This window comes from Aspergillus clavatus, genomic scaffold (genome assembly GCF_000002715.2).
Source record: "Aspergillus clavatus NRRL 1 1099423829796 genomic scaffold, whole genome shotgun sequence".
NCBI classification, from domain to species: Eukaryota; Fungi; Ascomycota; class Eurotiomycetes; order Eurotiales; family Aspergillaceae; genus Aspergillus; species Aspergillus clavatus.
The window spans coordinates 969,217-993,933 of record NW_001517103.1 but is presented as its reverse complement, the minus strand read 5'-3'; the positions used below and the strand labels follow the sequence as shown (position 1 = coordinate 993,933).

The following is a 24,717-nucleotide window of genomic DNA, read 5'->3' as shown; positions in this document are numbered from 1 at the left end:
TATATATATATATATATGTACTGGTAACAAAGAGAAGATTGTTCTCAGGATAACCCTTCACAGAGCAAGCTACAAAGCATGCAACCAAACACAAAGAATAAAAATCTATCTTAACTGAAAGCTTCAGAGTTACTCCAGATGACGAACAACAGTAATATGCCAAAGACTACTACCATAATAGGTGTTTCAGACTTGAGTGTTAAACACTCATAGTGTAAGACAGTATGACAACAAGGGAATATCCCAAGTCATTATACTTATGACCAATGAATCTAAACCTGAAGATCGGGAATGAATCACTGATCAAAGATTACTGGTCAATGCTAATTAGATCTAAATCCATGTGTAGCTTTCAACATTCTATGTCTTCAAGGCTTGGTATTCATTACTTCTTCCTTGGATAATCCCATGTCCAACTGCGAATGTAATCTGGGTCTATGCCATCGTCATACGCCTTGTTCTTGGCCGCCAGCTGCTGGTTGATCAGTTTCTCACGAACCCCCGAAGCAGTATTGCCCAACGACGTGCAACGATCGATGGCGTCCATGGCCAAGCTGAATCGGTCCGTCTGGTTGCGCACGGCGAGCTCGAAGGGCGTGTCGATGTTGCCCTTCTCCCGGTAGCCCCGGACGTGCAAGTTGTGCTGGCCTGGCCGGTTGTAGGTGAGACGGTGGATGAGCCAGGGGTAGGAGTGGAAGTTAAAGATGACAGGCTTATCGGTGGTGAAGATGGCCTTCCATTGGCGGTCGGACATGCCGTGCGGGTGGTTCTTGCGCGAGATGAGCCGGAAGAGGTCGACGACGTTGACGAAGCGCACCTTGAGCTGGGGCAGATGTTCCCGCAGTAGTGCCGTTGCGGCCAGCGCTTCGTGCGTGGGCACATCGCCGCATGCGGCCATCACGACGTCGGGCTCATGGCCCTGATCATTGCTAGCCCAGTTCCAGATACCCAGTCCCTTGGTGCAGTGTTCAATCGCCTCCTCCATGTTGAGAAATTGCACGTGCTCTTGCTTGTCGGCCACGATGACGTTGACGTAGTTGACGCTTTGAAAACAGTGGTCCATGGTTGACAGCAAGGTGTTGCCATCTGGGGGCAGGTAGATTCGCACCACTTCAGGGCTCTTGTTGGCGACTACGTCCAGGAAGCCAGGGTCCTGGTGTGTGAAACCATTGTGGTCCTGGCGCCACACGGTAGCAGTCAGGAGGATGTTGAGGGACGCAACCTTGGCGCGCCATTCGACCTCGAGGCATTTTTCAATCCATTTGCAGTGTTGGTTGACCATCGAGTCGATGATATGGATGAATGGTTCGTAGCTATTGAGCATGCCGTGGCGACCGGACAGAATATAGCCTTCCAGCCAGCCCTCACAAGTATGTTCGCTGAGGATCTCCATCACGCGGCCCTGCATGGCTAGGTTGCCACCATCCTCATCCTCCTTGAAGTAATCCGCCAGCCAGACTTTCTTCCCAGCCTCGTAGATCTCGCCGAGCTTGTTCGACTGGGTTTCGTCGGGCCCAAAGACGCGGAACGTGGTCATATTTTTGGCCACCACGTCTCGCAGATAGCGGGACATATTGATCATGCTGGGACGGATGCTGACACCGGGCTCAATATCAGTGAGCGCGTAGTCCCTGAAATTGGGTAGATCGAGCGGACGACGGAGGAGACCGCCGTTGGCAACCGGGTTGGCGCTCATACGAGAATTGCCGATTGGGGCCAATTCCCTGAGCTCGGAAATCAATCTGCCGTTCTCGTCAAAGACCTCGTTAGGCTTATATGACCGCATCCAATTTTCCAGCACCTTCAGGTGGGACAGGTTATTTCGCACATCAGGGATGGGAATCTGATGCGCGCGCCAGTACCCCTCGAGTAACTCCCCGTCGACCTCACGCGGGGCGGACCATCCCTTGGGGCTGCGTAGGACGATCATGGGCCACCGGGGACGGAAGGGCTTGTCAGATTCGCGTGCCTGCTGCTGGATTTTACGGATCTCTAAGACACAGTGCTCCAAGGTGGCCGCCATGGCCTGGTGCATGCTGTCGCGGTCACTGCCCTCGACAAAGTTGGGGGTCCACCCGTAGCCCTTGAGCAGCATCTCGAGTTCCTCGTGGCTGATGCGCGCCAGAACGGTCGGATTGTTGATCTTGTATCCGTTGAGATGCAGGACTGGGAGCACTGCACCATCCGTGACGGGGTTCAAGAACTTGTTGCTGTGCCAGCTGGTGGCCAAGGGACCGGTTTCAGCCTCACCGTCGCCCACTATGGTCAAGGCAATGAGCTTTGGATGATCAAAGACGACGCCAAAGCCATGAGAGATGGAGTAGCCGAGTTCTCCTCCCTCGTGGAGACTACCGGGAGTTTCGGGAGTTGCGTGGCTCCCAATGCCACCGGGGAAGGAGAACTGCTTGAAGAACCGTTGCATTCCTGCTTCGTCTTCTGTCTTATCCGGATAGACCTCGGTGTAGACACCTTCGAGGTATGACTGGGATAAGACACCGGGTGCACCGTGTCCAGGACCAGAGATGAACAACACATCCAAGCCGTACTTCTTGATGAGCCGGTTCATGTGGATATAGGTAAAAGCTTGGCCGGCATCCGACCCCCAGTGGCCGAGCAATCGGGCCTTGAGATGCTCCACTGTGAGGGGTTCCTTTAGGAGAGGATTGGCCCGCAGGTAGAGCATTCCAAGACAGAGGTACAAGCTCGCCCGGAAGTAGGCGTCGGTCTTGCGCAGGTCCTCATTGTTGAGAGGACTACCTGTGATCGTAGAACGTGCAGCCCCATATGCGGAGATGCTTTCGGTTTCTACTTTTGACGTCATGCTAGGTAATCCTCCTCTATTAGCAATTATTCGAAGTTATTAAGAATAGGAAGCCCGTAGCCAAGTAGAATAACGAGGAGGGAACAGATCCGGGGGGAAAGTGGACAAGAGAGCAGTGGCCGGAGAGGGGGTTTAATATCCCCCATGTCAACGGACTGACATCTCATTGCAGTGAGACCGAGATCCAGTTTTTCTCTGCTCATTGTGCCTCTGGTAAAGCAGCATCATTGTTCATGGGCCGAAGTCGATGACGTGGTGTGCTCCGAGGGAGCCGTTCGATCAGTCGAGTCGGGCCGTACTGTTGTTCAGCTAGTCCAATGGCATCAGGCCCCTGAATCGAATAGGCCATATGCTTTCAGATAGTTGATACTCAGGATCGTCTATACAGACGATGAACCGAGATTCCATGGATGGAAAACGAATTCAGACTTCAGAGACACCGCGCGATGATAGTCACGTGCAGAACTGGCTGCCTCAGGCATACGCGGGGACCAGAACACAACCATTTCTGCGTAGTTAGTGCATACAGGATAGTCATAATGATTGAGTAAGAATAATAACAGAACGGCATAACCAGGGAGATTGAAAACGAGATAGTGATGGCTACGAGCATCGTGGTTCTCTCAGCAATTCAACCACGGGCGTTGGCAGCCACCACTCCACTCAAGCCAGTTGGCCACAGCGTTCTTCCCGAATGTTGAATCTCTTTTCTGTTTCATTTCATTTCAGAGGAACATGGCTGCCTATTGTGGATCCAATCTGTCCTGCGAAGAATGATCAAGAATCGGTTTGAATTATTAACGGCTGAATGTCCCAAACAGCATATGTAGCATACCGAGTAGGTACTCTGGTAGTGTACTGCCTGACTGGTCAACTTTTCACGAGATTCCTCCATGTCACATTCCATATATAGATAGATCCCGGATTGGCGGTTGCCTACTGCCTACTTGTCTGTCTAGTAGGATCGATCTCCAGATCGAAGCTTTTACTCTAAAAGCTTAACCTTGATCAGCTCACTCACTTCTTTTTGCTTCACCGGGTTGGTCATGGATTGGCGCCACCACCAACAAACCCTGCATACCATGATACCACCAGTCTTGCAGAAAAGGGGAAAAGAAAAAGAGGAAGTACGGAGGAAAGGTCCCCCCTTTTTTTAGTCTTTTTACGGAGACGTGGAGCGGAGATTGTCTTCACAAGTCGCGGCAATATGTAGCCGGCCGTGGAGAGCCAGAAGGATCATACCAGCGTGTCCATCTCGCATAGTCAGACATTAACCTTCAAAATGAAGCTCAATCGCCAGAGTCCCTGGATTTCTTACGCTTCTCTCATTTCAAGGATCTTACTCGCTCCGTCCCTGTAGTTTTCCCTGGCAGACGTGATGTCCCCCACGTTGGTCTCGCGTCATGATCATACACGACTTCAAGACTTCCCTCTCCAGCCCATCTCCGAACTCGTCCCCTTCTCCGCGTTGATCATCTCGGTGGTCCTGGTCGTCCTCTTTCTCATCCGGTTCTACATCTTGGAAGGATTTCTCATCAAGAAGCTGTACGGACCGATCTACACGAACTTGGACGAACTAAACCGGCGCGGATTCATTAATCACCATATCGCCGGGGTGACCAAGATTGTCATTTTGATAGTCGCTGCCTATCCCTTCGTTGTCGTCACCTTTGGCAATGCGACCTTTAATACTGCCTATGCACACGGCAGTGCGGCCACCATGGGGGACGTGATGGTAGTCGTGGCCCAGATGCTGATCGCCATGTACCTCTTTGAGCTCATCTACCGCGTCAAGCTCTCACCCATTGCCGTCCTCCACCATATGGGGACGATCCTCATCGGCCAGTCGGCGCTTGCCATCAGTCTCCGGTTGGCACGAGAACCAGATGCGGACATTGAGTTCATTCTGTGTACAGTATGGGGTACGTCCACAAGTGTCATTCGGGTGAAGATAGACTGTCTGGCCGTGAGCTCACTCTGCAGGCGCCTTCGATATCATCTCCGAATTCTTCCCTCATATCGCCATCATCATCTACCGCGTGTTCCCAAATCGGCATCATTTTCTCAGCCGAGTGTTCCTCCTGTCGTGCATCACCACCGCCACGGGCACGACGTGTGAAACCATTGTGACCATGTGGCTCTTCGGTAGTCTGTGGGACCGATGGGAGCTGTCATTCAAAATTGCGACGCCGCTCTTGCATGTAGCATTCTCCGCGGCCCAGATCCATGGCAGTGTTGTGTTCTGGCGAATGTACAAGCGCCAACGGCGCCTCATCAAGGAGGTGTCTCTTCAGGACGAAGAAAGGATGATCCTGGGTCAAGATCTCGAAATGGCGGTGACGGTGCGAAGCAAGCCAGCTGCGCACTCAGATACCACGGAGGTCTCAGCACCGTAGTAGTTGAAAGATCCCCAATCTCCCTTGTATTCGCATATACATAGATATGGACTTGAATTCAGACTGGCTTGATATCGTGGGGATTATGACCCGACCTGAAAAGGTGCGGAAGCATTCGAAAGGCGACCGACCGGTCCCAAGTCAACTAAGCCATGATTTTTCCACACATCACAACGTCCTCTCCGAACGGATACCATTTCACCTCCGTCAGTCGCGACGCTGGAATGGCTTCACCTCGTGCGTCGAACCGTCGTTTAGGCGAAACGACCACGCCGCCTTGGCCGAGCCATGTCGGAGCGATGGTCACAATGACCGAATCGATCAGGTGCTGCGACGAGGGATCCAGCAGAGAATTGATGATGGTCCCTCCTCCTTCGACCATGACGCTCCCCAGGCCTTCCGTCTTAAGACACTCAAGCACTACCGACCAATCCATGCGGTGCTCGCCGGCTGCAGTCGTCATGGCATCCAGCGTGATGAACTTGCCGCCGTGCCTCTCCAGCAGCGCCTTCCTTTCGCTGGGCGGGGACTGCACCCCGGTGATGATAAAGGGGCCCCGACCGCGGCCCTCCCGGACCAGCGACAAGATCTTCGAGGACTCGGTAAAGTCCCACCGGCAGCTGGGATCAATGATGATCGGTCGGGGCTGCCCCTGAAGTCCGTCGGCCCCATACCCGCCGACACCTTGGATGCGGCAATTTAAGCCCGGATCGTCTGCCACCGCGGTGCCCACTCCGATCAGGATGGCATCATGACGCGACCGGAGAAAGTGGGTCATGGCTTTCGATTGAGGGCCTGACAGCACGGTGCGGGCGCCAGGAGAAAGAGCCAGAGACGAGTCGAGGGAGGTAGCAAAAGTGAGGGTGGTGAAGGGAAGGGTTTTCGTGGTGGAAAATGTGGCATTCTGGGGCGGAAGATGGGGCTCTAGAAATGCGCGGTCCGAGTCTGGGAAAATGAGAGCATCTCTGAGTTGATTGTTGGACATTGTGAGATGGGAAGGGGGCTACTGTTGGCCAGTCCAATTGTAACCGCAAATGATTGATGAGATGCGGGTTGGGAAGAAGAAAAAGCGGTTAAAGAATTGGTGTTCGAGGGGTGCGAAATTGGGTGGTGCCTGATCCCTGAGGCAGACATTTTTAGTACCAAAAGTTAACAAACTGACAATCTCCTGCATCGTATATATATAAACAATTAATACAAGATGGTAAAAAAAGGTATGGCCCATATCCAATCAAAGATATATAAACATAAATTAGCTCCGGATCACGCCGAATAAAACAGATCATTCCGATCCAATGAAGCCTAACAATCCACAAGTGCTGGCATCCCGCCTAAGTCTTAATCAACCAGCCGACCGAGCCTCCCACGAGCACGACAATCACGACGGTGAGAATCCACGCTCCGGCGCGGTCCCCCGTGTTGATTGGCGCCAGCTGGTCCGGTCTTTCATCCCCCGGAGTAGCAATCTGATGTTCCTTGCCGTCGGGGTTCGACTCGATGGTCTTGGGGGCAGCGGACTTGAAGAACATCAGGTTCGAGGTGACGCCGGCGAGAGCGGCCATCTGTGTCTCTAGTCCGGGAGTGTATCCATCCCAGGTGGGCTGGTACCATCGCATGCCGCAGGTGTTGTCGGGCGCGGAGCACTGTTTGGAGATGGCCAGAGCAGACCCCTGCAGCACGGGGTAGATGCGATCTGCGGTCGAGGGGACGAGGATGGACGTCTGCGCCAGCCACATGGCTACATACCCCTTGAACCCGAGCTGATTTCGATCGCAGGTCATGATGGGCTCACAAGCCACTTCCGACAGGACGTTGCCGCCGAGTTGCTTGGGGGAGAAGGTGGCCAAGAGCGAATCCAACAGTCCATTCACGCGGTTGAGCCATTTCTGGTCCCCGTTGGTCTGGAGATTCACTTAGTTTTCTGGTCATAGCTCCCCCTGAAGAGGTAATCGGACGGCTTGGAGGTTGGGGGGGGGGGGAAGGGGTATACGAACATAATTATACATGAAAGAGGCTCCGGACAGGTAGGTGCCGTAGTTGTACGACCACTGCGTGTTGCCGGCATCCTTGCAGTTGGCTTCGTTGGACGTTGAGTCGGCGATGTACCATCGGTCGGTCTGCAGCAAGGGCGTAGTGACGGACCAGTCCCAGATCTTCTCGGCCCAGTCGGCGTAGGTCCCGTTCTTGGTGAAGCGCGCCAGTCGGGCCGACAGCTCGAAAAGACCACCGTTGGAGATGGCATTCTTCATCGTATAGCCGGCCTGATAGGGCCAGATCTGCCAGCGCATGCCACCATCGCAGGTGCCCCTATCCCAACGTTCGACCTGCATGTTGAAGACAACGCGAGCGAGCGAGGTCCATGTCGGTTTGCCCGAGATGTCGGGGAAGCCTGTCTCGGAAGCGGTGATGGAGGCCAACCCCCAGAACATTTGATCATCATTACCCTGGAAGCATCAGCATCAATCTCACCGAGAGCGATTACGCTTCGGGGGCCAAACCCGCATACCAGCCACTGACTGTAATTCTTCGAGAAGAAATCGTAATTCTCGCCCGACTGGAACATCAGGTCATGTGACACGATGGAGTTGTAGGTGTCGTCGCCCGAGGCCTGCCAGTACTGGATGAGCGTCATGAACATGGCGCCGGCGACATACCACGTCCCCGTGAGCTTGCCGGGAATCCCCTCGGTCTGGTTCTTCTTGTAGAAGTCCATCATGGGGGCGGCGAGGTCCTTGCCGGCTGACTTGAGTGTTTCTGGCCATCCATGGCGTTAGGGGAAGACAAGACACGGTGGGCCATGGATCAAAGAACAAACATACCGACATTATTCGCTTGAATCCCAAGATCTGCTAGGGCCACCTGCTGCAGGAGCAGCAATGTGGCCCCGCAGAGTTGGCGCAAACTCAGCCAGCGCATTCTCCTGGCGAGGGGCGGTAGTTTGATGTTCAGGGAGAAAAGGGGGGAGAAATCAGGGAACACCTGATTCAGTGGATCATTCTACGGCGGGCAGATCAAAGAAACAATCATGGACTCTGTTGGATGATGGTATAGAATAAAGAGGGTGGACAGTAGTAGTAGAGCAGCAGCAGTAGTAGTAGGAGAGTAGGCCGATGGATATTTAGCGACGATAGGGACAATAATGACGTGATGTGTAATAGGAGCGAAGCCGCCGAGACGAGAAAGAGAGTGAGAGGCGGTCAGTACGGAGTAGTGTTCAGTACTTCGTACAGAGTAGTAGTAGTAGTAGTAGTAGTAGTAATTAGTAGTGGGAAAAGATCCAAGATCTCACGACCAGGTACAACAAGTTTAAGGGGGATACTTTTTTTCTTTCTTCTTTTTCAGCTGGAGCCTTGGGGGGGGCCTGGGGACCATTGGTGGGGAGGCGCAGGCGGGAAGCTCCAGCGTGCCAAGGGTGCCAATACCACCAATTACCAATACCACCTTGACCCAACGAATAGTGAATGGTTCCATTGACCCATTGGACAACATTCAAATACACCGGAAGGCATTGATCTGTCATTGGCGTGTCTCACGTCCCTCAGAGTGATTACCAATGGGAAGCCAGCGCCTGAGCCAAGTACTCTGTACTCTAGTAGTACTAGGTATGTACTGTGTAGTACTGTGTAGTGCTCCATCACAACTCTTCCCGCCCCGAAAAGGGATGGATGGGGACTGCGACAGAGCCAATCACACTGCTTTTCTTTAGGAGCCAAGACAGGAGACCCCACAACGTCATCATCGCTGAGTGGACAGAACTAGGCTGCCTGATGCCGAATCGGGCTAGTCACTTCAGGCTGCATTGGGAATCGGGTTCTCTCACGTGACAAGGGACGCTGGCTGACTAAGAAGAATCCAGCACCATAAGAATATTCGTGAATTTCAAGTTGATCCGCCGCATGTACCTCCACGAGGGTTCTCACAAGACATGGTTAAACGCCAAGATATCCCATTTCATCTTACTCTTTCTCACTCGGGCTAATTTACTGCAGACGGATAGATAGCTACATCGCGGTCGGTCCCTCACTTTCTCCCGCCATCCCATTCGGAGAGACCGCATATCTGGACAATAATAATATAGAGTCTATCGCCAGTTTCAGGACTCAGGTGCCCCATCTCCCACCTGACTCCCAGTTGGGTAATGTCCGAAGCAGGCCCGTTGATACTCTGCCTGTTTCTGGAGCGTTGGAATACCGCGGAGGAACCCGTCGACGGGACAGAACCCAAGGTGCGCTGCTTCACAGCCCACCAGTCCGTCGAGGGCCAGGGGGGCTCCATTGAGCACGAATCGGATGAATTTGGCGGCGGAGGGGCCCGACGCGATATGCGGATTGCGATACAACACCGGCGCCAATTGCTCAAACGAGGTGTTGCGAGGACATGTCCATACCTCTGACATCAGACGGGCGCCAAAAGGGGTCATCTGGCTCATGGCAAAGGTGCGGTTCAGTGCATGGTCGACGTTGCCTGGTAGGCCATCTGGGCCGTACCGGAAATAGCGCAGTCCCAGCGCCGTGATGACAGACAGGAGAATATCGTCATGCGACATATCCAGATAGAAGGGTTGATCGAGCGGGAATTGCGCCAAGTTATCATCGTATGTGGCATTGATGCTGGTGTCGCTCGAGGTAATCAGCTGTCCTTTGAGGCGAGCAGCGAGCTCCAGCACATACCCAATGCCCTGCGCCCGCCCCGTGGGGGAGCCATAGGCATAGTCGCCGTAGTATTGCACGTCGACGTTATACGCAAAATCCTTCCACTCCTGCTCGGTGAAGAGCGAGCAGAAAGAAGAGCCTCCAAGACTGGTGTGTTCATAAACGCAGATATTCTGCATTGCCAACACGTCATACGCAGTCAGATTGAAGTCGCTGGGAAGGAACCGTCCCAATCGCGCAATCGCTTGTTTGGTATATCGGGGGATGAAGTCTTGGGCGGAGTCATCTCTGCGCGATTTAGCCTCAATGCACATACACATACACACTCACATCGAAATCGATGATTGCCTAGCAATTACTCACCCTTCAGCCATATCGCCTGGGCACGATTCATAGGAGGCCAGCGTGTTGTTGAAGTTAGACACTTCGGGAATGATAACCAGGTTATACTGATCGTACGAGCTGTTGGCACCGGTATTGCCGAAGAAGCCGCCTAGAGGGCAAGTATTGTTAGCCATTCGTGGTTCAATCGATGACGGAGATTCGCCTCCATACTCAGCCACCATCGGGCACTTTCCAGGATGCGATCCTGTGAAGTCGTGCGGAAAACTGGCTTGGCACGTGCTGTGCCGTTGGGATATCTATTCAAAGTCTCGTTCCAAGCTGCGCCATTGTCACGACCAGCACGATACAGCAATCGACCGTATTGGGTCCAGAAGTTGGCTCCTGACGTGGCCTCAGTGGCCGTGCCAGGTTCCAGGAGAATATCCTCGCCTAGGACGTACTCCCAGTTGTTTAGAAAACTTAAAGGTCCCGTGGCAGCCGATTTCTTTCGATGCACGCGAGTGTAGTTGGTCCATTTTGCCGCAAAATCTTCCATTCCTTGGCCATCCAGGGGGTAAGGAGTGGGGTACCTTTCTGCATGGCGATGAAGGACATGAACCTGGCTTAATTCACACCCATATGGCACGCCCTTAGGAGCACCAAAGCCATCCGCATCTTTGTAGGGACTCAGATTCGCCCAGCTACGAGTCATGTCGAAACCTGTGGCGTAGCTGCTTCCCGTCGGGGCCGGGGGAGCCTGGGGTGCAGCGGCACCCAGACTGCCCAGCGCCAGAACCACGGCTCCAATCGCTTGCTTCATGTTTGGTCCTAGGTGCTGGAAGCCTGGAACTGATTGAGATGGTTTGAAAATGCTTGGAAGCGGTTGATTCCCAACATCTGATGATCTGACTGCTGCGAGTCTGCGGATTTTCATTCTCTCCGAATTTGCTCACCCGCCGGCTCCACTTGGTGTGCACTACTCCTGGTAGTATGCGTGCACTTCACCAATAATTGACCATCAGCTTCGGAACTGCCAGACTACCGACCGTTATCCGATTCGATCAAGCAACTGACTGCTCTCGGTTGGCAGGACGCAATATGCTCACTTGTCAGCAGTGGTTGTTGGACAAATCATTGAGGGCAAGTATATCATCCTCAAAGACCACCCAAAGAGATCGGCTACATATTTTTTTTTTTTTTTTTTTTTTTTTTTTTGGCTCGCACAAGACATCAGCAATGAGGGATGCAAACCTATTCTGGTGGGGATGGTCTGTGCCACGACAAATATGGGAAAAAGCTTCACTGAGAAGCGGATCGACAAGACGCGGTCAGGGAAGGGAATCTCTACTTTCCACCGTCCATCAAACCGTTGAGAGACAATGTCACGCTTCAAGGACCGCCTTTTAAGGTCATGTACCGCTTGCCTGCCCAATCGGTACACGTGCAGCATAGTAACCTTGCCAACCATAGCAATTTTGCCCGCATCTGCCCCCTCCCCCCCCTTGACGATGAAGCTGGATGACGCATGCTGGCCAAAGCTCAGCCGTATCATACACCACGCCAGGAATGTGATGAAAGTGCCTGTGAAACACTCGATCTGACTTGCTCGAATGTTGGTAATCTGGTCATACTGCCGTTATTGTTGCTGTGACTACTATCATACTCCGGGAATCATCGCATTTGTCGCGGATATCTCTCCCTGATAGCGACTGCGGAACATATGAACATGCTCCACATCGGAGTCCTCTGGGTGAAGAGTAACTAGATCTGCGTATGACCGTGGCGTGTGGGTAGTAGGTTTATTATCTCCCCCAGACGGCCAGTTCAGATTGAACTGTTCCGCAGCCGGCATTAGTTCCTATCACCGCGATTCCTCTCACTCTGCGGGCTTTGCGATACTCAATCTCAACCTGGACAACGTCATGGCCAATTCTACTGCACGGTCCGGCTTTCATTTGGCCAACGGCAAACCGTACATGCTAGAACGGAACTATCTGGCCACTGCCCGCCTCAACTATCAGCATTATTTGTTTCGAGAATGTGTCGGATTCAATCTCCATCCGTCTATTCCGGTTCCATCTAAAGCCCGAATTGCCGATGTCGCCACCGGTACTGCCATCTGGCTCTTTGATGTGGCGCGGGACTTCCCCGGTGCCAGTCTCCATGGTCTGGATGTCAGTCTAGACAGTGCACCATCAGTCGAGTGGCTTCCAAGAAATGTGACTCTGCGGAAATGGGATATCTTTGATGATGCACCTCCCGAGCTGATTGGTGCCTACGACGTTGTCCATCTTCGATTCTTCATGCTAGTGGTCCGAGATAGTGATCCGGCACCGGTGATCCGCAATGTCTCTCAGCTGCTGAAACCCGGCGGCTGGATTCAGTGGGATGAATTCAACTACCGGGATGCACACATCATCTCAGCCAATGTCAAGGTGGAAGAGCTTGCAGCCATGGAGCAACTGCGCCAGTTTGCGTACTCCGATGGTCGCAATAACTGGACACTCGAGATTGCGCAGTATCTACAGAACCATGGCTTTGCGCGCACACAGCTGTTTCAGTACCATGATCCACTAGAGCGGGCCAAGGCCAACAATGAGCAATATATTATGTGCCTCGAGGAGTTTGCCAGACGCCTGGATCACGAAGGAGAGAGGAAAGATGCACGAGAGGTGTATGAGCTGATCGGAAAGATCAGTGATGAGTCTCAAACCGGGTCGGCCTTGTTGATGGGCCGGATTGTGTGCATTGGGAGAAAGGAAACCGAGGAGGAGCGGCTATGGGGCTAACAAGATCAGTGGTGCAAGAGGATGGAACTCTAAAAATCAGGATCATTGACTTCTCTATTGGACAATGAAGTCGCATTGCCCGTTCATAATTCATACCCCCGCAGAATTACCCCGCAAATCCCCAAATCAACCGAGAATCTGACTTGAGTTGGTGCGGAGTCGTGAGGGCATTCCAAGTCATAACAAATGAGGTTCCTAGAGAGAATATTGTGGCCAACAGAACAAGGATCAGTGAGGCAGAAGTTTAAGAATTTGTCAAATCGAAGATGGCTCATTATACGCAACCTCGGGGAGGTGTCATTTACTTGCCCGCAATTCCGAAAAGCCCCAGTGGAAAGATCAACTACGCGAGCAGGCAAAGAGAATGCAGCATTCCAAGTTGTAGAACCGTCGATTCAAGAGCACGGCGTTGTATCCTAAGATTTCAATTTGAAATCCAGTCGATTGATATCAATCGTTTATTCATTCTACACCCATGTACCTCTCTTAACTTGCTTCTCCTCTGATACCCAAGCAGTGCAGCGGAAGACGTCAGTTAGGTTCATGGACTTACATTTGAAAATCGCTCATCTGTTCCAGAGTCCCCTATAAAATCATTCTAAAGAGGTAGAGGTGAAGATACATCATTGAACCCAGACGTCACCGCTTCCCAATAACGCCTGTCCCTTGGCCAACGATCGTGATGGCTCCTCCCCCAGCCACTCGGGCTCCAGGCGATCCAGATTTGCCTCAATTGCCCATGCCCGGCCACCTTCGACGTACATGGACTTACCATTGAGCGTGGGATCGGCAAGAAGCCCAGCAATGATGTGGCCGATGTCTGCTGGAGAGTTGGAGGGCAGATTGGCCTTCATCCAGGCATTGCGTATGCCCTCTACCATTCCCGTTGTCGTCATCCACGGACAGACAGCATTGATTCTGATGCGATGAGGAGCAGAAAGGAGGTACAGGCGTAGAGAGCGCATCAATCCGAGCACTCCATGCTTGGAGGACTGATAGACAAACGCACCTGGGGTCTCCTTGAACCCAGCAAGTGAGGAGATCACAGTTATGGATCGGTCTGCGTCCGTTGGACGGTTGTGGCGTAGGTACACGCTAGCGATGCGAGCGAGATACAGGCAGCCAGTGAGATTGACGTCGAGGACCTTGGTCGTTGGGGCCTTGTCTGGTAAGCATCAACCACGCCACACAATGAGGGAGGTGCATACTTCTCGGACAGTCTCCAGAGTCAACGCTGGATCAAAGCAGTTGCCGATCTCCATGATTCCGGCACAAGCTATGGCATGGTCCACATGGCCGTACTTTTCCAACGCCAGGTCGAACAACCCAAGGACGGATTCATAGTCGGTCACATCAGTATGTTGGAAGATAGCTCGCGGAGGAGAGGATGAGCCAGATGAGCATAGATTCTGGGCGATCTGGCTGCCCGCATCAACAGCGAGATCACCAAAACAGACATATGCCCCATGTTGGCAGCAGTATTCGACAAAACTGGCACCAATTCCGTTGGCACCTCCTACTTCCGGTCAGCATTCCTCGAATCCAGCAAATCTAAGTATCAAGCGAGTATCACGGACCAGTCACCACCAATACTTTGTCTTTGAGGGACTCCGGTGTGATCTTAGGATGATATTGGGCCATGGTCGAAGTGGTTTATCCTAGTATGTCTGGGCGATTAAGAATTAGGACGTGGCCACAAATGATTGTATACGCAACTTGTTTAGATGATATATGTCATTCATCAGTTTTCACAGGAACACAAGATGCACTCAACCAACCTAGGTAGACGGAAAACCTCCGAAGTCCAAATACGAGATTTCACAACAGGCGAGGGCCGCGAGGCACCAATTGAACTTTATTTATCAGCGATTACCCGATTCCTTTATGTGTTGCCGTTCCTCAATGGCTCTATCGGACACTATGTGGGGGGTTAGCGCAATTGCAGCGGGTTTCTTATCTCACCAGGGATTTGCCGAATATGAACATTATTGACCAAAAAATGGGATCCATGATCCATCCTCCCCGGCTTCGCGGAGTAAAAGCCATCCTGGGGGTGATCGGCTGGAGCCATTATCTCTCCCGTGGGTGATTTCCGGGATGGGACCGGGGAGACAATCTGGGGCATGTTGATGCCAAAGGAGGAGAAACCGAGATCGTCCACAACACACATACACAGTAGTACTAAAAAAGGCTAACGATCAGAAATCCCCCAGTCAGATCTGAGAACTACACGAGAAGCAGATCGTCCAGTGCGCGGTAGAAAGATAAATTCGGGCATCTCCCCGCCCAATGCAACGGCCAACTTCTATTCTACTCCATTGCACAGCACACACACAGCCCATCCATCATGCCTCTTCAAACATACCACCACTCCTCCTCCTCCACAGGCCTCTCAAGTATTACCACGTTGATCGTGGGAGCCACTGAAGCCGTCCTTGTCGATCCCCCCTTGCTGATTCCTGATGCTTTGTCGGTTGTTCGATGGATCAAAGAAACTACACCGAACCCTTTGAAGGCCGTCTTTGTCACGCATCACCATCCGGATCACTTTTTCTCGGCGAATCCTATCCTCGATGCGTTTCCCAGTGCCAAGTTCTACGCGGCGTCTTATGTTCTGGCGGGTATCAACCGCGAATATGACGACAAGGTGAAATACTGGCCGACGGTCTTTGGCCGTGATAACGTACCCGAGGCACCTCAAAAGCCCGAGGAATTCAACTTCAACTTCTTCCTATTGAATGGGAATCCGGAGAGCCCTGTGGTGCTGCTGGGGCCTCTTCAAGGCGACAGTGTCGATCACACCCTCTTTTGGCTGCCGACTGAGAAGACGATCATCTGTGGAGATACCATCTATGGCCGAAGCACGCATGTTTGGTAGGCACAGGTCTTTATTGTATGACTGACTTCGGGACTGACGACTTCAAATCGGGCAGGGTGGAAGAGGTAGAAACTCCGGCGCTTTTGGACGCATGGAACAAGACCATCGCTTTGATCTCTGCCTTAGACCCCGTCAAGGTCATTCCAGGCCACTTGGAGCCTGACTGGGAACTGGACGCCAAAGCAGACATTGCCCATACCCAGAAGTATCTCGACTTATTCGCAGAGAAGGTCACATATGCGGAAACCAAGCCAACAGTCCAGGATCTGTTCGATACCTTCAAGAATGCTTTCCCGGAATGCCAGCAAAACCTCGAGTTTTTCCTGGGGCATCTGTCCAATCAGTTTGGAGAGGGGGGCAAGGTTTGGGAGGAGAACCGGCATCACGATGTCGGCAAACGAACGATCGAAGGACTGACCGGGTATTGGTTCAAATAGGCGGTTCATTAGACGAATTTCACTGTGCTATGACCGGCTCAATCTTACCATCTTTTTTTCCTTCTCCTCGTGACGAGTCTGTGGTCTATCCAGGCTTGATGTGGACTGACTGTCTAACTCCCGAACTGGGATGGCTGCGGATAATGCCTCCATTGCCTTGGATATCATTTTAGAAAGAGATGTAGCGAAGGTTACGATCCTGCATCTTGAGTTTCGCGTAAAAGAAAATGAAGCTCTAATTGGAGTCTGGTCACTACTGGTGGTCTGTCCGTTCGCGGCTTCAGCAGAACCGAGATTGACTGCTCTGTGCGATTATTGTCAAAGTAATCCGAGGACCTGTGAATTTCCGCTCCGGGTTAGTTTTGCTTTCGGCTTGCCCGTCTGCTCCCCCGAGTATATAAGAACCTCCTACCCTCGGGTCCTCCCACTTCCTTCTTTTTCCTTCAATCCCCCGAAGACTTGGGGATGAGTTCGTGTAAAAGACACCAGGGTACATGGTATTAGAACTCCAGATCACTCAAGACAATTCGCATCATGGCGCCCTCAAACGGCCCTGGTAATTGGCGAGCATCCCGATAATAAGGAAGGGAGAACGTCATAGTTGGAGGGGCGACTTCTCACTGAAGAGGACTATGTACACAGTATAGTTGATGGCAAGTTAAGAATGCGGCCCACAGCCCATACCTAGTAGGAGTGTTCATGTCGGAGCACACAATAATAATAATAAGTTCCCTTCCGCCTGCGCTTGGTCCGACCTCGCTTAATCATAAGTTAGTCATCTGACACCGAACTTACCGTAGTGCCCGCAGATCACAGCGCGTCGATTTCTCAGGTCCTTATATTCTAGTTGTAAATCTCGATATTGGACCAAGATCAATTCGGTCGTGCCAGTTCATCAGGTGGCTAGGTGTGTTGACTTCATCCGGGATTGTCTTGCGCATGATCCGGAAGACAACGCATACCATTGTAGGATCAGGCTCGCAGTCAATGTCATTGTACAATGGAACAATCGCTCTATCAGGTAGCATGTCCATGGACCATCGACCCTCACGAGGACAGCAGTTGAGCACTACTACTACTACTACTTTGGGTGGTATGGGAATGGAGTCGATACTCCGTACTCTGCCCAAGGATATATGGCAACTACTCCATAGGATGCGGGTTCTCCAACCTGCAGTTTGCAATTTCCTCCTTTTCCAGTGGATCCGGACTCCGAAGCCATGTTGCATTATGCATACTACTTTTCCGTAACTCCTGTCAGGAGAATCAGGGGCAGGGGGCTCGAGATGCTGAAAATGGAAGTTTTGACACCGAGTCTAGGCTATGGACTATTTTTAAATGTCGTCATGTCCAACTCAGACATTTGACTGATTTTTTTTTTATTGCCCGACTATTGAAAATGGGCTGTTTGCATTAATACTGTAGTAATTACTAGATAATTACTAAATGAGAGAGACTGTGATTTGCAACATCACCAGCCAGGGGCTCCACTGTGGGTCAGGGACCATCGTTCAACAACCACTTACGTGACTGTCTGACCCACTGGTGGCTTGCAGGTGTTTGCCACAACAGCGGACAGGAGATATGATTGGCCAGGGGTGCTGGCCCCTGAGGGAATTAGGGCCATCCACCTATTCTTGTAAAATCAGAGCAATCAAAAGCATCGGTTAATCAAAAGAGATTTCTATCTTTAGAGATGTGGGCCTCGGTAACTAATCAGGCCTCCCTTAGACTCTAGGTTAGTAACCTACACTGATAGTTCTGGAACAAGCCATTCACTAAGGGGAGCCAACGTGGCCCTGGTCCACTGTGCTGCTGGTTAGTGCTGGACAGGTCAATTGGCTCCCCAAGTCTAGATCTCAGTCTTATTTATGTCCTCAGGTCATCTTGTCTTGCTTCACCTTCTTCTCTTCCCTCTTCTCTCTCTCTCTCTCTCTCTCTCTATCTATCTATCTATTGACGGTCTTTATCGAACTGGGGTCTTCTTCTTGACATCCAATGTTCATTTCATTCGTTATCCTTCACTAACTGTCATCCCATATACATTCGCTAATACCATCCTTCGACATTCGTTTCTCACCCCCATCTTTATACTTTTCATAATGCAGACTAGACAGCTGCTGGCTCTCGCTCTGGCCGTGGCTGCCACCGAGGCCGCTCACCAGGGCTTCAACTATGGCAACACCAAGTCGGACGGCAGCGCAAAGTCCCAATCCGACTTCGCGGCCGAATTCTCGACCGCGAAGAACCTGGTGGGCACCTCGGGATTCACCAGTGCCCGTCTCTACACCATGATTGTATGTGTTCACGCCCCAGCGATGTTCTCGGTATCCCTCAAGACCACCCCGGACTGACCGATCCCCGTATAGCAAGGAGGTACCTCCGCCACTCCCATCTCCGCCATTCCCGCCGCCATCGCCGAGGATACCTCCCTTCTCCTCGGTATCTGGGCTTCCGGAGGCAACGTTGCCAACGAGATCGCCGCCCTCAAGGCGGCCATCGCCCAGTACGGCGCCGACTTCGGCAAGCACGTTGTCGGTATCTCCGTCGGCAGTGAGGATCTATACCGTAACTCGGTCGACGGTGTCAAGTCCAAAGCCGGCCTGGGTGCGAACCCCGATGATCTGGTTTCCTACATCCACCAGGTCCGTGAGGCCATTGCCGGTACCAGCCTGAGCGGCGCGCCCATCGGCCACGTCGACACCTGGACCGCCTGGGTCAACGGCTCCAACTCGGCCGTCATCGATGCCTGCGACTGGCTGGGTTTCGACGGCTACCCCTACTTCCAGAACACCATGCCCAACTCCATCTCCGATGCCAAGGCCCTGTTTGACGAGTCGGTAGCGAAGACCCAGGCGGTCGCCAAGGGCAAGGAGGTTTGGATCACCGAGACCGGTTGGCCCGTCAGCGGCAAGACCGAGAACCTGGCCGTCGCCAACACCGCCAATGCCAAGGCCTACTGGGATCAGGTGGGATGCCCTCTGTTTGGCAACACCAACACTTGGTGGTACATCCTCCAGGACGCCGACCCGGTCACTCCTAACCCCAGCTTCGGGATTGTCGGTAGCACCCTCAGCACCACTCCCCTGTTCGACCTGTCTTGCTCCGCTGTGTCTTCGTCCTCTGCCGTGCCTTCCGCTACTGCCGCTGCCACCGCCGCCTCCGGCGCTGGTGCCTCGGGCTCTCAGACTTCGGGTTTTGCGACCGCCGCCGCTGGCTCGTCTAGCGCTGCCAAGCCTACCTTCAGCGTTGGCAAGGGACCCAATGGCTCGTACAACGGTACTTACCCCGGCTCCTGGAACTCCACCCGCCCTGGCGCCAACGGCGGTAGCTCGGGGTCTTCCGGCTCTTCCGGTTCTTCTGGTTCTTCTGGTTCTTCCGGTTCCTCTGGCTCGGGAGCTTCCGGCCACTCCTCCTCGACAGGCAGCTCGTCCTTCCCCTCGTCGACCAACCTCCTTAGCAACTCTGCTAGTGGACTCTCTGGCTCTCTCTTCGGCGCTGTCGCTGCGGTGTTCGTGGCCCTGGCTGCTCTGTAAGGGTCTGTCGGTCAGTAGGGGGGTTTTGACGGTTGGCAACGGTTGACCGCCATCCGAGTTCCTGTGATGAGGCATGCTCACAGATACAGTCAACTTCGCTTCCTATTATTGTACACTTAAGGCTGTCCCTTCAATCACTAGATCATGTTAATAGACATATCTTCAACTGAGTACTTGTATACGAAGTTGCCAGTCCACTGCGACCAGTCAACAGCACTCCAGTTGTCCTCCAGTTGAGAATAAAAAAAATGGCCAAAGATGAAGTTGTACGGCAGAGCATGGGATCGCCGTAAAGCAGACAATCAACCAGGCATTGAACAACGAAGAGTTCCAGGGAGTAGGGATCCAGGGCTAAACTATTTCTTAAATCAAGTCAATGCGTTCACCCCCATTGTCTACAATTGAAAAAAAAACAAAACAAAAAAAAACCCGGAAGATAACCGGATCACCGTGTAGAATTCAGCCATCTGAGGGACAAAATTATATGGCGGGCGCCGGGTAAGGTCATCATATAATCATTGTGAAGAGGCTAAGTGAGCTACTTGAGCAAGGATCTAGCAAAGGAAAGCCTCAAGGGAGATTTTAAGATCCAGATCATGTAACGTACAATGAATCCACACAGGTGGAGGTGAGTTCAGGTGAAGGCTCCTGCGTAGATGTGTATATTGACATGAGCTCAAACTTCAGGCTTCTTTCAAACCCTTCTCCATTTCAACAAAACACAAATCATCTGTGAAAAGGCCGTTTTGGATCCGCTCATGCGTCAGTTGGCCTGTCTTCCGGTACCCACAGCGCATATACCAGAGGATAAGCTCTTCACGTGTTGAGAGGGCGTTCAACCCTGTTCTCCGAGCACCCCAAATCCGCTGACAGTACCCTTCAGCACGGGCAAGGACCTGACGTCCTAACCCCCCACGTTGGTGACGTTGGTCTACTGCCAACAGAGAAAGGCGGGCAAGCTCTGCGGTCTGTTTTTGGATTCCCACGGAGGCTACCAGGGCACCGCTCTGGTCGGTGGCGATCAGAATCGCGCTGTCCGACTTGGCGATTTTCTCGAGTATCCCCCCCACCTGGATGCGGAAGCGTGAGGAAAGATCCATGTCTGCTGTCCAGTTTGGTCTGCTGTCTTCAGCGCGGAATGCAGATTGTACAAGCTGCTGGATCTGGAGTGCATCATCTTGGGTTGCGACGCGGAATTGAGGATAATTGTCATTCATTTTGCAGTGTTCGTCCGCCGGTCTTACTGAATAATCGTCAGTGATCACTGATACCCAAGTGGCCTGTCCGGTGACGAAACGATATTTCTCTCGAAGGGCAACTCTTTTCGTTAGTATACATACCATGAAAGAGGATGATGAGTTGGGTGCTCTAACAGTTGGCGCCTACTCGGTGCAATTGAGCAATATGGGTTCGACGTTTGCAGATCGACTGCTAGCACAGGTCAGTCGGAACGTGGGAGTATAATAGACAATCGATAGACAGATTGAGAAAACATATATATATATATATATATATATATAGGGGACGTTGATCGATATATGAGGCATTTTGCGTGTGGGTTACCTGTGAGAATAACGAAGTTGTCACAGGGCGTGGCTGACGGGTATTGAGATGCCGGGGGCTGATGTACTTTGGGTCCAATGAGAGCGTCTATAACCGTAGCTAGAGAATGACCATCATTGTGAGCATGGTCTTCATCTCGCGGAAAAACTGAAAGTTGGTATCGTTTCCATAATAGCTAGCTTCCTATTTCTGCCACGAGAGGCGGATAATATGGTGTCGGTGCCGACGATGGTGTAACCCGTCCATCACCAAGCCGGCCCAGAGACCCAGTCCCCAGAACCGGGAGAAAATGTCCCTTTCGCGTGCATCCAGGTCGAACGAGGCCAGCTGCTTCTGGTAGCCAGAGAAATTCGTGCTGGTGATGAACTGCTGCAGGGGTTGCCCGGAGGTGAAATCAGTAAACACCATGGTATTGGCCGCGCTAGATCCGTGGTCACCCCCAACCAATAAAGCAAAATCCAAGTTCCAACACTCTACTGAACCAAGTCCCTCCCCAAGAGCGCTCTCTCCGCAGCGGCCGCCATCTTGTTTTCGCGCTGCTCCTCGGGGCCTTTGACAAGTGCGGAGGGCTTTCAGAGTGGCCAGACAAGGTCATGATAATATGCAACATAATCATAAACACCAATACCATGATTATTGAGCTTCTCTGTGGCAGATCTTCTCTCGGATGTCGTCCTCTCACGCATCTCCTGAGCCTGTTCTGGGGTCATGAATGTTCCATCGCCATTCTCAGTTGAGCCCCCAGAAGGAGTTGCAGCCCAGTCACGTCGCTGTGGAGGAACATTCTTGATCGAACAGATTTGGTAATGGGGGTCAACCAAGCAGAGAGTAACGAAGCGTAGATGTCCCGGGCGAGAAGAATCTTCTAAACTGAAAGATTCAGCCTTAGACCGCAGGGTATTCGGCCACGCCAGGAATTGTCCAGATGAGATTGTGATAGCACCCAGAGTCTGCAGTGCCTGTGGAAACTGCCAGGGTTCGTCGTCTTCGGGAACATCACAGTCCGGGATATCCCAAACCTTGTTAATGAAATCTTCGTTCTCGACATTGAAAGAATTATTATCAATGACTGCCTCCTGTTCGAAGGATATATTTGCACCACTGATGTTGTTTACATCGTAGTAATAGACCGCAGTTGCAACTATGTGCTCATTGAGCATGCCGGCCACATGGAATTCCTGGTCGCCAGCATAGGTTGGATGATCAGGCGTGAGGTTAATACTAGTCACCTGCACGATAATCTGGAGGCCCTTGGTGCGAAACCTCTCCTGCAGTGAAATAGAGTAGTACTGATGGTCTGGGTCCTGAGGTAGTGCATGATTAGGGGAAAAGTTGTCATACTTTGGGAGGATTGCTCGACCAGTATTCCGTCCGGCTTTCCAGTCAGAGTAGGTAAAGGAAATGCCTGGCTCTGGATAGTGAAAGACATACCGCCGACACAACTTATCCAGCACGAGGTTGATTACTTTATCTGGGGATTCCCAGTCTTTCGGAGCCATACTGGCCAGAAGTCATAGTCTGCCTCATCAAAAAATCGACATTCCCTGGGATAGTCAGGAAGAGATAGGTATTCTTTGACCTTGGAACGAATCTCGTCCCATTCCTCGTCGCTGACTGCATTTTGACTTTGGTCGCCCGGTTTCCGATCCCGGATACGACCGAACCAGCTGGGCTTCTCTTTGTTCTCTTCCACGTAGTTGTATGTGCGAATCCGTATCGGCGTTCGCCCTTGCCTTCCCAGGATAAGCATTTCATTCCACGGCGCAATGGCGGTGCCGATCAACCTCTCAATCGCTTTGTATGCCCCTTTGTTCTTGGGATGTATATTGTTGATGTACGAAGTGATGCAAGGTGTCATCATGTCACCTTCGAATGATACCTCACATGGCAGCCACTGAAAGTCAGTCGACCAGCAATTCGGCTTCGCAAGCCTTCGCTTATCCCACTTGCGGGCCATCTCGTCCTGGTTAATCTCATACAGCTCCCCGCTTGGCTTGACGGGTTTTGGAGTGATTTGACAATGTCTGTATTCTTCCCAATTCCATGGTTCCAGGCCAACGGCCCCTCCATTGGTGTACAACCGACTCGATCCGTACACGAGTGGGTACATAGAAGGATCCACCAGCTGTCGAACAGGCTTCTGGTTGCTCTGAGTCGGTGTAGCGGATAACAAGGGTCCAAAGGCTTCTTGTATATCCTTGCGTAAGTCGGAGGCGATTAGGGTATTCGATTTGCAGACTCTTGAATCCGCATCAAAGACCATCACGTAACCGGTACGCTTGAAATCCGACGCCTTATCCTGCAGCTCGGCCTGGCACCACGCCCATGCCTGGCGGCTGAGGCCGTACTGGGAGAATGCTTTGGCGCGCCAACTATCCAATGCGGCGGGATTGGCGACTTTAACTTCCCATCCCGGTTCCTCAGTCATAGCTTCCATGAAACGCAGCATAGCGACTTCGCGAGCCGTCAATCGTGGATTTTGCGACCAATCTGCGAACCCATGCGCAAATCGATCTTCTCTGGGGAATTCAAAATATAGAGGAACATCGTTAAAACCTGGAACCTGAAGTCGGCCTTTGCCTGTATTATTCATCATGACTGATGCAAGAGAATCTCCTTGTTGGAGTTCGGAAGAGTGCGGTTGGGAGTTTCATCACTTTCAGTTTCATGTCCATCAGGCGGCCACATGATGGAGTCCTGTGGTGTGTATTGGCTCGTATCAAATGATACGCAATAAGACAAAATAATATAATGTCAGATTCCAGGTAATATGGTTATATGGGTATGCTGATAATCTGTGTATGCAGAGGTTAAACTAGGATATATTCAGGCCGTATCCATGAATATATATAATTTTCTATGTAATAAGTAATAGGACTAAAAGTTTGTCATAGAACTGAAATCTGTGTAATACCACTATACTAAGCAGGTATCCAGATTCTAGTTAGTAGGATACAGTATTTTATCTATATCATATATATACTTGGCTGCTTTAATGTTGTTCACACTTTAAGGTCTGTTCTGCTGCTGTGGCTGCCCTCATCACCTACTATTCTAGGTACTATATATAGCCTCCTATACCTTATTAAATCTACCTCTATATCTCTGCCTACCTTACTACTATTAACTTTAATCTTATTTTTATCTTTATTTTACTACTTTTTCTACTAATCTTCTTCTACTATGTATTGCTCTTCTCTTTAGGTTTAGACTATTATTTATATCTACTATCTACTATCCTTACTCCTATCTGGGGGTTTTATAATATATTAATCTATCTTATAAGTACTATTTTATATTCTTAATTTTAACTATCTTTAT

At 51.6% G+C, this 24,717-nt stretch overlaps 12 protein-coding genes across 12 annotated transcripts, besides 11 other annotated features; 4 read left to right on the top strand and 8 right to left on the bottom strand.

The window, feature by feature from the left end:
* Positions 1 to 20: part of a microsatellite that runs on past the window's edge.
* Positions 21 to 385: 365 nt separating this feature from the next.
* Positions 386 to 2,821, bottom strand: ACLA_064080 (phosphoketolase family protein; the record flags this gene model as incomplete). The annotated part of the gene is made up of 1 exon (XM_001273862.1): positions 386 to 2,821. The coding sequence occupies one exon, from the start codon at positions 2,819 to 2,821 to the stop codon at positions 386 to 388; it is 2,436 nt and encodes an 811-aa protein (XP_001273863.1).
* Positions 2,822 to 4,199: 1,378 nt separating this feature from the next.
* Positions 4,200 to 5,217, top strand: ACLA_064070 (uncharacterized protein; the record flags this gene model as incomplete). Its single annotated transcript, XM_001273861.1, has 2 exons — positions 4,200 to 4,743; positions 4,805 to 5,217. 2 exons carry the CDS (start codon positions 4,200 to 4,202, stop codon positions 5,215 to 5,217), a joined length of 957 nt encoding a protein of 318 aa, XP_001273862.1.
* Positions 5,218 to 5,362: 145 nt separating this feature from the next.
* ACLA_064060 (RibD family protein) lies at positions 5,363 to 6,202 on the bottom strand (the record flags this gene model as incomplete). The annotated part of the gene is made up of 1 exon (XM_001273860.1): positions 5,363 to 6,202. One exon carries the CDS (start codon positions 6,200 to 6,202, stop codon positions 5,363 to 5,365), a length of 840 nt encoding a protein of 279 aa, XP_001273861.1.
* Positions 6,203 to 6,548: 346 nt separating this feature from the next.
* Positions 6,549 to 8,133, bottom strand: ACLA_064050 (glycoside hydrolase family 76 protein; the record flags this gene model as incomplete). The annotated part of the gene is made up of 4 exons (XM_001273859.1): positions 6,549 to 7,118; positions 7,212 to 7,661; positions 7,724 to 7,971; positions 8,037 to 8,133. 4 exons carry the CDS (start codon positions 8,131 to 8,133, stop codon positions 6,549 to 6,551), a joined length of 1,365 nt encoding a protein of 454 aa, XP_001273860.1.
* A 151-nt stretch (positions 8,134 to 8,284) lies between these two features.
* Positions 8,285 to 8,323: a microsatellite.
* Positions 8,324 to 8,447: 124 nt separating this feature from the next.
* Positions 8,448 to 8,484: a microsatellite.
* Positions 8,449 to 8,475: a microsatellite.
* Positions 8,485 to 9,310: 826 nt separating the features above from the next.
* ACLA_064040 (histidine phosphatase family protein) lies at positions 9,311 to 11,013 on the bottom strand (the record flags this gene model as incomplete). The annotated part of the gene is made up of 3 exons (XM_001273858.1): positions 9,311 to 10,157; positions 10,233 to 10,362; positions 10,425 to 11,013. The coding sequence occupies 3 exons, from the start codon at positions 11,011 to 11,013 to the stop codon at positions 9,311 to 9,313; spliced, it is 1,566 nt and encodes a 521-aa protein (XP_001273859.1).
* A 366-nt stretch (positions 11,014 to 11,379) lies between these two features.
* Positions 11,380 to 11,408: a microsatellite.
* Positions 11,381 to 11,408: a microsatellite.
* A 707-nt stretch (positions 11,409 to 12,115) lies between these two features.
* On the top strand, positions 12,116 to 12,982 carry ACLA_064030 (class I SAM-dependent methyltransferase; the record flags this gene model as incomplete). The annotated part of the gene is made up of 1 exon (XM_001273857.1): positions 12,116 to 12,982. The coding sequence occupies one exon, from the start codon at positions 12,116 to 12,118 to the stop codon at positions 12,980 to 12,982; it is 867 nt and encodes a 288-aa protein (XP_001273858.1).
* Positions 12,983 to 13,605: 623 nt separating this feature from the next.
* Positions 13,606 to 14,623, bottom strand: ACLA_064020 (putative 3-hydroxyacyl-CoA dehydrogenase; the record flags this gene model as incomplete). Its single annotated transcript, XM_001273856.1, has 3 exons — positions 13,606 to 14,142; positions 14,191 to 14,498; positions 14,560 to 14,623. 3 exons carry the CDS (start codon positions 14,621 to 14,623, stop codon positions 13,606 to 13,608), a joined length of 909 nt encoding a protein of 302 aa, XP_001273857.1.
* Positions 14,624 to 15,329: 706 nt separating this feature from the next.
* ACLA_064010 (MBL fold metallo-hydrolase) lies at positions 15,330 to 16,297 on the top strand (the record flags this gene model as incomplete). The annotated part of the gene is made up of 2 exons (XM_001273855.1): positions 15,330 to 15,856; positions 15,916 to 16,297. The coding sequence occupies 2 exons, from the start codon at positions 15,330 to 15,332 to the stop codon at positions 16,295 to 16,297; spliced, it is 909 nt and encodes a 302-aa protein (XP_001273856.1).
* Positions 16,298 to 18,212: 1,915 nt separating this feature from the next.
* Positions 18,213 to 18,240: a microsatellite.
* Positions 18,241 to 18,399: 159 nt separating this feature from the next.
* Positions 18,400 to 19,833, top strand: bgt2 (GPI-anchored beta-1,3-endoglucanase EglC; the record flags this gene model as incomplete). The annotated part of the gene is made up of 2 exons (XM_001273854.1): positions 18,400 to 18,594; positions 18,667 to 19,833. The coding sequence occupies 2 exons, from the start codon at positions 18,400 to 18,402 to the stop codon at positions 19,831 to 19,833; spliced, it is 1,362 nt and encodes a 453-aa protein (XP_001273855.1).
* Positions 19,637 to 19,688: a microsatellite.
* Positions 19,646 to 19,688: a microsatellite.
* Positions 19,834 to 20,516: 683 nt separating the features above from the next.
* Positions 20,517 to 21,050, bottom strand: ACLA_063990 (GNAT family N-acetyltransferase; the record flags this gene model as incomplete). The annotated part of the gene is made up of 1 exon (XM_001273853.1): positions 20,517 to 21,050. One exon carries the CDS (start codon positions 21,048 to 21,050, stop codon positions 20,517 to 20,519), a length of 534 nt encoding a protein of 177 aa, XP_001273854.1.
* A 276-nt stretch (positions 21,051 to 21,326) lies between these two features.
* Positions 21,327 to 21,353: a microsatellite.
* Positions 21,328 to 21,353: a microsatellite.
* Positions 21,354 to 21,579: 226 nt separating this feature from the next.
* Positions 21,580 to 21,804, bottom strand: ACLA_063980 (uncharacterized protein; the record flags this gene model as incomplete). The annotated part of the gene is made up of 1 exon (XM_001273852.1): positions 21,580 to 21,804. One exon carries the CDS (start codon positions 21,802 to 21,804, stop codon positions 21,580 to 21,582), a length of 225 nt encoding a protein of 74 aa, XP_001273853.1.
* A 164-nt stretch (positions 21,805 to 21,968) lies between these two features.
* On the bottom strand, positions 21,969 to 23,989 carry ACLA_063970 (DUF4246 domain-containing protein; the record flags this gene model as incomplete). Its single annotated transcript, XM_001273851.1, has 3 exons — positions 21,969 to 22,693; positions 22,738 to 22,807; positions 22,898 to 23,989. 3 exons carry the CDS (start codon positions 23,987 to 23,989, stop codon positions 21,969 to 21,971), a joined length of 1,887 nt encoding a protein of 628 aa, XP_001273852.1.
* Positions 23,990 to 24,717: the final 728 nt, after the last annotated feature.